This window comes from Pecten maximus, chromosome 3 (genome assembly GCF_902652985.1).
Source record: "Pecten maximus chromosome 3, xPecMax1.1, whole genome shotgun sequence".
Classification (NCBI taxonomy): domain Eukaryota; kingdom Metazoa; phylum Mollusca; class Bivalvia; order Pectinida; family Pectinidae; genus Pecten; species Pecten maximus.
The window spans coordinates 51,176,943-51,189,312 of NC_047017.1; the positions used below are offsets into that span (position 1 = coordinate 51,176,943).

General features: G+C 36.8%; 1 protein-coding gene across 4 annotated transcripts; it reads left to right on the top strand.

Moving 5' to 3' along the window:
* The first annotated feature begins 418 nt into the window (after nt 1-418).
* On the top strand, nt 419-10,192 carry LOC117324497 (collagen alpha-6(VI) chain-like). Of its 4 annotated transcripts, none has more exons than XM_033880379.1 (14): nt 419-554; nt 1,246-1,815; nt 2,073-2,639; nt 3,010-3,570; nt 3,768-3,785; nt 3,961-4,524; nt 5,150-5,179; nt 5,647-6,210; nt 6,371-6,937; nt 7,296-7,457; nt 7,622-7,651; nt 8,971-9,090; nt 9,826-9,873; nt 10,110-10,192. In XM_033880379.1, the coding sequence occupies exons 1-13, from the start codon at nt 476-478 to the stop codon at nt 9,867-9,869; spliced, it is 3,876 nt and encodes a 1,291-aa protein (XP_033736270.1). In that variant the 5' UTR covers nt 419-475; the 3' UTR covers nt 9,870-9,873; nt 10,110-10,192. The 4 variants fall into 4 exon arrangements, with proteins under 4 accessions (XP_033736270.1, XP_033736271.1, XP_033736273.1 ...); XM_033880380.1 differs by having other exon boundaries at nt 9,826-9,870; nt 10,108-10,192; XM_033880382.1 differs by lacking the exons at nt 7,296-7,457; nt 7,622-7,651 and adding an exon at nt 7,753-7,764.
* Nucleotides 10,193-12,370: the final 2,178 nt, after the last annotated feature.

The following is a 12,370-nucleotide window of genomic DNA, read 5'->3' on the forward strand; positions in this document are numbered from 1 at the left end:
CAGATCTACCATTACAAATGACAATGAAGAATGAAACTGAAAAAAAAATTCTTCGAAGGGAAATAACCCGTCATGAGGAGGATTTGAGAAATATGAGAAGGGAAGTGTCTAAACTGTAGGAACTGACAACTACAAGTATATGTCCAATATCTGTGTCGAGTTAATAAGGTCGTCATGGTCGCAATTAAACCAGCACTTTCAAAAGTTGTTCACTTGGGCTCTAAAGTGATTCTTATTCAAGTCATACGATTATCAACTCCCGACTTCTAAAAATAACTCTCGTGAGGCATGTTTCTTTAGTACAAGACATCCTAACCAAGAATCTTTTGTCATGTCAAGGTTACAAAACGCGAGTGATATGATAGACTGACCAAGCCTGCTCACGACACCTGTGATAAGACTAGTGTACGGCGATAGTCTGTAGACGACACGTGTTCGTAAAGTTCCAGTTCCCAGAGGCCAGACGTGCTGAAAGATGGCGACTCACCTGTACAGTTTCGTTGTTGTAGCTCTCGGAGTGTTAATCCTTCAGACGTCAGCTCAGCCTAGCAAACGTAAGTAAACTTAATCTAAAGACATATTTGTGACAGGTCATTTGCTTCTTTTTTTTAATGAGAATATCCCGGTAAATACATGTACCTTTATATTATTTTTCATAAAAATAAATTCATTCATTCCGAATACCACGTACGATATTCGTATACATAAAAACGACAAATGTCAATTATATAATGATTTTATTCTTAAATAATTCTTCGTTCAATAATAATTAAAAGCCTTGGTCATCACTATTGGAATGTTAGACTTGTCACTGGTACAAGTAGCGTTGAACTTACAATAAATTGTTTCTCGAGTTCTATGTGGCATTTGTCATTCTGAAAGACTTATAGTCATTAAATATTTCAAACTAGAATATAACGTGTACGTACTACAAGTTGTACCAACATGTTTTGACCTACCCTTCCTTTTTCACTTTACAAGACTTAGGCATATACATATTGTTAGTGTATACTAGTTATCTAATAGGAAACACGAGGTTGCTTTGTTTTACTGATGTCAAAATAGTAATAATCTAGTTCCATACCCCACCTGTCTTTTCGGCGCAGGTCCGTAATTAACTATACAAGTTTTTCGTTTTAAAGCTTTGGGGATGTAAGATGTTCGAAAATATTGGATACCGAATATCTTATCACCACACAATTTTATTAAAACTGTGGTATCAGCTTTGAGTCTTACTTGTTACAGAATGTACTGAAAAAGCCGACATCGTCTTCATTCTTGATTCGTCAGCAAGTGAAGGATCGACAAACTTCCATAAACAGCTGGACTTCGTGAAGAGATTTGTGCAGCAGTTTAACGTAGGCCCTGACAAAACACAGTTCAGCGCCATAACTTTCTCATCTAGTGTCAAAAACAACTTTTGGTTAAACGATCACCAGACTCAGTCGTCGGTTCTGTCAGCGCTGAACAATGTGGCGTATTCGTCTGGAATCACCAACACCGACAAGGCTTTAGACTTTGCAAGACAAAACTCATTTCTCTCGAGCAATGGCGGACGTTCGGATGCCGAGAAAATCGTTATTGTCCTTACAGATGGTCAGTCTACAAGTCCGTCTAAAACCTCGGTCGCTGCTAATGCTCTCCATCACAGCGGGGTCGAGGTCATCACCGTTGGGATCGGGAATGGCATTACCCAATCCGAACTGGCCGTGATAGCCAGTGATCGTCAACATGTCTTTCAAGTGCAGTCCTTTGACGCTCTACAAACCATTCAGACTGAACTGACGAATGCAGCTTGCCAAGCTCCCTCTGCCGGTAACTAGCTCAATCATCATAACATTAAATTTTTCAAATATTTTTCTTTCCAATTTCTATTTAACTCACAATAATATTTGTTGGAGAAAACAACTCTTTTTGATAAATGCTATTGATAATTCATATTTCCTAAGCTATATACATGTTCTATTGCAAACTGATATGTTCCCACTCAAAATAGTGATTATCATAACGTATGTATTAAACCAACTGCCCACCTGTTACTGATACGTATGGTTTTTTTTTACCTTTTTCAGCATGTGGTAAAAAGAAGGCCGATATTGTATTTGTTCTCGATTCCTCCAGTAGTATCGGGTCGACCGACTTCACGAAACAACTGGAATTCGTGAAAAACAATGTCCGACAGTTCGACATCGGACCATCAGATACTCAGATCAGCGTGGTGTCCTTCTCCGACAGTGTGTTTGATGAATTCCATCTTAACCGATTTCCTTCCAAAACCCAGGTCCTTGGGGCCATCTCCGCCATCAAATACCACACCGGAACAACATACACCAACCTGGCCCTCGCGCATGTCAGAAATGAGAGCTTTTCTGCAGTCAATGGTGGCCGACCAGATGCAGCTAAAGTGGTTATCGTCTTGACTGATGGCCAGTCTACTTCCGGTCAGGCAACAATAAACGAGGCCAACAAGTTACACATGACGGGAGCGGAAGTTACCGCTATTGGTATAGGAAGTGGAGTCGATAAAGCCGAGCTCAATGTTATCGCCACAGACTCTGCGCATGTGTTTGAGGTACAGAATTATGACGTATTGTCCTCCATCCAACACAGCCTTGAGGTTGCCACATGTCAAACAAATGGTAAGAATTGTTATATCATATACTGTTTATATTTGTCATATTTGAACATATTTCCACATGTTTCTAACCACATGTCTGGTTTACTGCCGTTGAACCCTATCTGCGGACGATAAAATCATAACATTATTGCCAAGAGTATAAACTGCGGCTTCAGGGAGTAAGACGTTTCCTCATTGGACAATTCGCTTTAAGTAGGCGGGGTTCAATGCCTTTCAAGGATAATGCGAGATGAGATCATAGGGATAGATCATAGATAGGGTTCAACGGCAATAAATGATATAGATAATGATTCGTTAGAACACATTGTATATTGAATATGAGACAAAGCATTCCTTAATGCGTGGCGGGAATCACACCTTCTCTGTTACAGAATGTCGGGGACAGAAAGCCGATATAGTGTTTTTGCTGGATTCTTCTGCAAGTGAAGGCAGTGAGAATTTCAACAAACAGTTGGAATTCATGAAGAACTTTACCGCGCAGTTCCAGATAGGACATGACAACGTTCAGATGGGTTTGGCTGTATTCTCGACACTGACAAATAACGAGTTCTGGCTGAACACTTACAACGATAGTACCTCCCTGGAGAACGCTATCGATAACGTACAGTACTTACCAGGGAACACATACACAGACGAGGCTTTACAATTCATCGTTAACAACAGCTTCACGTCTGCGAACGGTATGCGTGATGGCGTCCCTCATATCCTGGTGGTGATGACGGACGGACAGTCACATGACCCTGCGGCCACAGCCAGTACCGCGAAGCTCGTGCACGACGCGGGAATTAAAACCGTGGCAATTGGCATAGGAAGCGACGTAGATAAATCTGAACTCCAGGCCATAGCAACTGACGCTGACCACATGATCTTGGTCCCAGACTTCAATGCCCTTGCCACAATACAGAGTGAGGTTGAAGCATCTGCATGCAAATGTAAGCTTAAACCTGAAAAGTTGTCTATTTTCATATTTTTCTAGAAAGGGAAGATCACATTTACAAAAAAAATGCACAATGGTTACGCGATGATTCTTGGTGTTTGTAAATATAATATTTTTCACTTCATGTAGGTTAATATTAATGAAACTTAATTATGTTTTACTTATTAACATCGTTGTAAATTTTTGTTGTAGCGGAAAAGCCTGATCAAGGTAGGTGAGCCTTTATCCAAGGATACCTGAAATCATGAACATTATCGATGTTTTTTTTTGTATTTCCATTTTTTTTTAATCGAAACAAAACAGAAAGAACCAAAAATAGCATTTTTTATGACATAAACAACACGTGACCAGTTTGCAATGGAAAACAATTTGTGTTTTTTTCCAGAATGTGGAACTCAACCAGCCGACATCGTGTTCATATTGGACGCGTCTGGTAGCGAGGGTCACACAAACTTCAACAAGCAACTGCAGTTCATGGGAGACTTCGTTAAGCAGTTTCAAATTGGTCCTCAAAATGTCCAGGTTGGTCTTGTGACATTCTCTACAAGTGCACACAACGAGTTCTACTTTAACACGTACCATGATCAGGCAGGTATCTTGAACAAACTCAACAATGTACACTACTCAGGCGGGACGACACACACTGACGCAGGTCTACAATACTCTCGACTATTCCACTTTACTTCTACATACCATGGTGCACGAAGAAACGCCCAAAAGATTGCTATCGTTATGACTGACGGACAGTCCAGCAGTAAATCATCTACCAGCAGACAGGCCCAGTACCTGAGAGATATGGGCGTGAAGGTGATTAGTATCGGTATAGGGTCGGGCATTGATCAGAGAGAACTCAACACTATTGCTACAGATAGCAATCATGCGTTCAGTGTCAGCAGCTTCGACGTTCTCAAAAGCATCGAGATCGAACTCAAGAACGCGGCTTGTGGAGGTAGGAATGATATTACTGCAATATGATATAAATTCACTTAATACAATCCATTAATAGAACCTTTCGATTTACATTGTGATTTTAGTCAGGATGCAGTGGTACACTGAAAGATCTTATTGTAGACAATAATCAAATTACGCATTTGGTGTTTCTCTGATCTGATTTTGCTTCTTTAGTCAGTGAAAATTAACGAGGAAACAATGACTGCTATTTGTTAGAAGTCGTGCTACTTCGAAATAAAAGTTCCGTGTATTTCTGAAAAGAATATATATTAAAATTGTGTAAATCGGTTGAATCAATAGAAAATATCATATACTAGAGTCGCTAGATGTACGTTTGGCTTGCGAGACTTATAATAATCGTTATGGCCTAACCTATTTCTTTTAGGATAAGAAACCCGAAGAGAAAAAGAATGCTTTATTTAAAAAAAAAAAAAATAATAATAATAATAAAAAACCCAGCAAACTATTCTATTCTATAGAAGCGATATTATTTTCTTTACTTAAAAGCTATTTGTGGTAAGGAAAATAACAGATGACATATATTTCACTGTGTTTTCCTGCACAATTTCTTCAAATGTATTAAATTTATATATTCTATCTCCACATCTCTCTTAATTTTTTAGCTCCTACACAGGCACCTAATATTGATCCAAGTGAGTATGTTTACCTAGCATGAATTGCCTATGTTTGTGCGATAATCGTGTCTTTCTGGATTCATTCTCTTGTTATTTCTCCTTTGTTTTTTATGTTCTTTGTTTCTGTCGTTGGGTTGTGTGTTTTTTTTTTTGTCTAACGAGTTTCAGTTCTTTGTTTGTTTGTCTATATATTTTGCTCTTGTTGGACTTTTTATATTTTGTTTCCCCTATTGATTTCGTTTCTGTTACTTTCCTGTATATATTCGAAAACTTTAATTTTGATACAAGTTCAGCATCGTGTTCATTGTTAATTTATTCACTCAGCATGGATGGGATTGAACATCTTTACCTACGGTATGATTTATGCATCTTGCAGTGTATTATTTTTCGAAGAAAAAGGAAATGAAAAATCACATTTTACATATTGAATGTCTGATGCAATATTTTTTATTAATACTACATGTACGTATTTTGATTAATTTCAGAATGCGGAAAAAATGCTGCTGACATTATTTTCCTACTTGACTCGTCTGGAAGTGAAACAAGGACCAACTTCAACAAGCAGTTGGATTTCGTAAAGAATTTTGCGAGTCAATTCCAGATCGGTCCAGGCAATGTGCAAGTGGGCGTTGCCACATTTTCCACCCACGTAGACGAACAGATAAAATTAAATGCCTTCCACGACCAGCAGGCCTTGATGAATGCGATCTCTCATGTTTCCTATGACGGAGGCCTGACGTACACAGATGACGCCCTGAAGTACGCCCGACAGACTGGTTTTCTGCCGAGTCACGGCGGTCGGACAAACGCTACTCACATCGTTGTTGTCATGACCGATGGCCAATCCTATAGCTCGGGACTGACCAAGACACAGGCGACGCTTCTTAAGAACATTCCAGGCATGAAGGTCATTTCCATCGGTATTGGTAGCAGTGTCAATCGCAATGAACTCCTCGAAATAGCCTCCGACTCGTCACACATGTTTGAGGTTGCTAACTTTAATTCTCTGTCACAGATTGGCTCAGAAATTACTTTTGCTACATGTAACAGTGAGTAACTTTTTTCTGTATGTTTTTAATATATCTACATTTGTATATAAATATCGATTTCCAAGCTGCTTATTGTATAACTTGTTCTATATATTGATTATATGAAAGCAAAACTAATCGTCATTGTTACATTCCAGCTTGGTTTTGTTGTGTATTTCAGCTTGTGGTTATGACGACAGAGCCGACATGGTCTTTGCGATCGATGCCTCTGGGAGTGAAGGATCTGTTAACTTCCAAAAGTCGCTTGACTTTATGGCACAATTTGTCAACAGTTTCCCAGTGGGCCCTGGTCATGTGCAGTTCGGCCTTGTCACTTTCGGTACACACGCGTCAACTGAATTTGACTTAAATCAATACGGGGATAAACAGTCGGTCCTTTCAGCGATCCAGAAAGCAAACTACGACTCGGGTACAACAGCAACCGGCGAAGCCTTAAAGATCATTAGGGAACATAGTCTTCAATCGTCCGCGGGAGCAAGACCTGGCTCTCATCACTTCGTAATCGTACTGACAGATGGCGCCTCAACCGACTCATCACAAACTGTTGCTGAGGCTTCAAAACTTAAACAGCTTGGAAATACGACGGTCATCAGTATTGGGATCGGATCGAATGTCGATAAATCGGAGCTAAATACAATCGCCACTGACAATCATCATGTTTTCAACGCTATCGATTTTAATGCCTTAAGTAACATCAGAAACGAGGTGCGAAAGGCAACATGTGATGGTATGATTTTATCATTTTTACCAAAATGCTCCCTATTCGATTACGTTATGATATCCAAACTTCTTCAAGCAAATCATATACACTTTGCTTTTTGTTTCATTCTTAGAATAAGAATCAGAAGTTGTATTTGTATCGCTGTTGTTCCTTTCGTATATTTGATTTCATATTATAAAGTACATAGCTTATGCCTTTGACAATTCTAGGGCGATACATGTAATTAAGTAGTCCATCAATTGTGCTTCCGCGGATGCCTTTATTTTCATTCTCTTTGCTGCAAATGTGACATGATTATTATATGAAATATTCATATGCATTGCATTTGGCTTCTGCTTTTGCTTTAAACAATATTGCTACATAGCTCTGAGCGCTAAACCCACAACAACTCCTGTACCAACAACTACATCAACAACTACAACAACTACAACTACAACACCAACCACGACCACACCGACCACGACTACATCAACTACATCAACTACCTCAACCACAACACCAACTACGACTACAACCACCATGCCAGGTATAGTATGCTTTACAATAGCTTATGCTGTGTGTTGTGAAACTTGTGTAGATAATATATGATAAACATAGATAATTCGTCTTCTTGCATAAACATATTTTTTTTACCCAATTGTTTAATTGTTATGCTTGCTGGCTTGAACATGTTTTACCTGCTTGTTGTAGTGACTACCCCCACAACTACACCAAAACCAAGTAAGTGTTAGCTTTGTGGATGCTGCTTCTGTGCAGATGAGATATATTGTCATGTTTTATGACAACGGGTATGAAGCGTTGTTCTTATTTACATTTTTCAGTCCAAGGAGCATGTGAGTATACACAAAAGTATAGATACATTGGTGTTATATGTTGTTTATTCATGCATATTGAACAGAAGTATAGATTTATTGATGTTATATGTTGTTTATTCGTGCATATCGAACAGAAGTATAGATATATTGATGTTATATGTTGTTTATTCATGCATATTGAACAGAAGTATAAATATATTTATGTTATATAGTGTTTATTCATGCATATCGAACAGAAGTATAGATTTATTGATGTTATATGTTGTTTATTCGTGCATATCGAACAGAAGTATAGATATATTGATGTGATATGATGTTTATTCATGTATATCGAAACATCGTAGTTGATTCCCCCGTATAATAAACATGCACTTGAACATTGATAAATATGTGGAAAATATTGTAATTCTACCATTGATGGAAATACAAAAAAATACTTCCATATCAAAGCGAAAATGGGGGAAATGATTTTGTTAAAGTGTTTTAACTTTTTACAAATATGAATACATCACCTCGGGTAAGTATTATATAGAAACATTGAATGATTAATAACCAGGTATGTGGAGCTGTTATTTGCTGGTTAGGCTCGTAAACTTTTAACTGTTGGAATGATGTTATGCGTTCAAAAACAAAACGTTCCTTAACTTAAACAGTATTGATACTGGAATCCAGGGGACTTGGTAAGGCTTCTGATCTTAAGTTAAAACATTGAGTTAAGGAAAGCTGGCAAACTGACCCTAGAAACGATATAGGTAAAACTAAATTGATGGATAATTCTTTTGCGACTAGTAGCTAATTTAATTATTGGTGATGCAACCTTTTGTGATTTCAAGGCATAACAAAAGAAAAGTCATGTAGTTCAAGTCATGGTCTCATACGGACTTCTATAATTGTTTACAGGCTATGAACAATTTATTCCATACAGAATGTAAAATGAAGAATGTCGATGACTTATTTTTAAGATGACTTTATTGCGAACGACTTCTGAAAAGTATTATAAATTCTAACTCAAACTTAGACAGCTGAAGTGAAACCTGTGTTATCACATGGATTTAGGACACATGGAAATTCTGTCCTAGAGGTACTGTAGTTTGATTTGTTGTATTGTTTTGTGGTAAATAACTTAACGTGTTATACAAAGTACGTGCGATAACGTCTGTTAATGTATATCATTATACAGGAAATTGAATAAAAATATCTGAAGAAATCATGTTTTACGTTCAGCCACAACACCGACAACACTAAAACCAACAACACCCATACCCCCAACAACAACCATGCCCCCAACAACTACCACACCAACGCCCACAACTACAACCACTCCGGAACCACCAACTACAGACGGTAAGTCACACGTTAGGATTCAAATATCGACATTTATGTATTTTGAAGGTGCCTTCAATATGTTGTTGAATTACAAGTTGGGTTTTTAATCTCCCTATATCATTTTGTAGATAATTCGTATCTGTCATCATTCTTTCGTAGAACGATCGTTCCCCTTAGTTTTTTTATATATGCATTTTAATTTCAAGAATGTCCATCTTCATGCAGTTTTGTTTGACAATTGTAAGTTGTTATCACTATTTCTCAAAACGATTATCTGTGGAAATATTAGATTGTTTATGTAAATTCCCAATGTTGTATATTAATAAGTAGTAGAGTCTTTAAGTTTACAAAATGGCCTGCAGGCGACCATCTTGAACTTTGACCGTTGAAGTTTGTTATGGCTTGTCTTATATGGACTTAAATTTATTTTAGAAATTTATTCTTAGATTAGTTTTTTGTCTCAGGCTGTGTATGTCATATTATGTTAATGGAGAGAAAATATGAGAAAAATAAAAGAAAATGACACAAAAGCTCAGTTCTATAAGACATCAAACAATTGACGCCACCACGATCCCCATGGGCTGTTGTATTTGTTCATACACTGATTTTAGATAGGGAGTAAACGAAAGATAAAATATGCTTAAATTTACATGTCGGTATTATTAGGGTTTAGGGTCCTAATAGACAGAGTATATTCGACACCTAAATGCCTTAGTCTCTTTCAGTGGTTATTTGATCGATTGTCTTTTTCAGGTGAAATATACGTAACGGATCCACCATCAACTACTCTCGGATGAAAAGGTAATGTCCGCTCCGTCTGGATTGAGACATTTACCCGAAGTTATATCAAAGCATTTGCTTACTGTGATTAGATCTAAATCTTAGCTAGCCATTCATATTAAGTTATCGTAAGAATTCAGCTGTATCATTGATGAACAATTTGCCGCGTAAAATAATGCAATATGTAAAAACTGAAACATCCGGAATATTTTCATATGTATCATTTTGTTAATACAATATTGATTTGTATTTTACAGTTGAGCAGCGCCACCATTAGACTGCTTTAAATCCAAAAACAGGTGTTGTAAAATGGTTCTTGTGAAATAAAATGAATAATAAACATTGCGTTTCTCCTTCTGTCCAGTAGGGTGACACTGACTGAGCTTTTTGATTAAGAATAAACATTGCTTTTCTCCCTCACACCTGTAGGGTGACATTGACTTTCTGATGAAGAATAAGCATGTTTGTTGAACAATACATATGTGTTTATGTCAATACACAGAGAAAATATTTAAGGTCAGGATTTTAATAATCACCCGTTTTTTTTGCCTTTTATCGAAATTTAAAGCAAATCCTATCCGGGGTCACTATTGCAACAAAGCTGCTAGAATATTGACACCTCACCTACAGTTAATATCACACCAAAGCTGCTAGAATATTGACATCTCACCTACAGTTAATATCGTAACACACCAAATCTGCTAGAATATTGACACCTCACCTACAGTTAATATCGTAACACACCAAAGCTGCTAGAATATTGACACCTCACCTACAGTTAATATCACACCAAATTAACACTGGCATTGTCTTGTAGTCTTCACTTGCAATGACATTTCACTGACAAATCCTCAAACTCTGCGATCTACACAGTACGATGGCCCGCAGCTCTTCGACAATTTATAAATGAATATTTCAAAGCAATTTACAACTACCTATATTAAATCTGCGGTACAAATCTGCATATGTAACCCGTATATCATACCAATGTGTACCCAAAAAAATCAACTGAAACCAATTCAACAACAAAACTATTAACATAGGGATCCCTGAATGAACAAAAGACCACGTGACGGGGAAGGAAAGCGTCTCCCACTTTGACGACGACACGTGCCATGGAAACAGTTCACGTCTGAATAGTGTGAAGATTGGTAGTCAGAGGATAATCAAAAACATCAACCCTCTAATTCATCAGATTATATATTTGATATTGTTCAGTTAGTAACATTCATTTAGACTTTCATTCCTTTTTATCACAATTAAAGCAATATATATAGTAGAAATAATGAAATCAACACGACATTTTCGCTAACATTTTCAGGCCTTGCTGGCCATCTTCAGGCGATTTGTTATATATATATATTCCCCTTCCGGTTGAATATGTAAAGCAGTTAATCATTAATTCAAATCACATGGAATTGTGATTATTTGCCCACATGTTGCCAGTTTTTATATTATGAAAATGTATGGAAACAACGCAACACAACATATTTTGAAAATGTTCGACGTCCACGATAATTCAACATCTGACTCTATCCCTGATGTTTCTGATTGGGGGTTTCACACAAAAACTATTTATGCTATGATTCTGTTCAAGAATCAGTCGCCACAAGAAGCAGTTTTATAATTTACAAATCAGATGATAATCTTAAAATCATTTATTTTATGCACATATATCAGCTATATTTATTGTTTCAACAGAAAAACACAATATTAATGTACTTACTAATAATTAGAACTTCTAATGAAATGATTTGAACCCCAAATGTTAGTTGTTGATTAACTATTTTATTTCTCATAGAAAGGGTTGAAATATTGAGAGTTTACATGTAATGTGCACATATATTCTTGATTACAAAAATCATGTTTTCCATTCAAACTAAAAAAATCGAATTTTTCATGATGAAGGAGCCAGTAGTTCTTTGACTCAGTAATGTGTTATGTTTTCAGCTAACTACGGGGTAACGTAAGAGTTGTGATGTATTTTTAATGTTCAAAAATTGTATTTCATTAATAACTGAATCTATTACCGAACATTTCGGCTGATTCTCAGCAAAAACCTGACCGAGAAAGATATCTTGCTGAGGAGATGAGAAATTATGTTATGGTTTTGTTGCTTTCTAGGTCACTTCAAATCAAAATGTGCTTAATAAAACGTTTATCTATATATTGGTGTATAATTAACATAATTCATATAAATATAATGTATTTTGACAGTATGCATAACATATACGACGTACTTAACACCTATAAGGCTTGTGTTTCCTCGCTGTGTGTATTTATTATAATGGACATCTACTTTGATATTTGGAGGGGGATGTCTCAAAATCAAAATCAAAATTTTACCATCCGTACTTCACGTATATATATATTGATGGACGTGTATATGGCAGACTATTTCATTAATGTGTTTATTGTTTAACAAGACTATTATTGAACCTTTAACTTTAATCTTTACTTCATTTCGGTTCAGCTTCTCTTGACTTTGTCATATTACAGTGGGATATTGGAGTTCAAG

Excerpts from the sequence above, each read along its gene's own strand:
- LOC117324497 (XM_033880379.1), top strand. The coding sequence starts at position 476 with ATGGCGACTCACCTGTACAGTTTCGTTGTTGTAGCTCTCGGAGTGTTA. Across the intron at positions 1,816-2,072 it reads TTGCCAAGCTCCCTCTGCCG|CATGTGGTAAAAAGAAGGCC; the intron begins GTAACTAGCTCA and ends TACCTTTTTCAG. Across the intron at positions 7,652-8,970 it reads CACAACTACACCAAAACCAA|CCACAACACCGACAACACTA; the intron begins GTAAGTGTTAGC and ends TTTTACGTTCAG.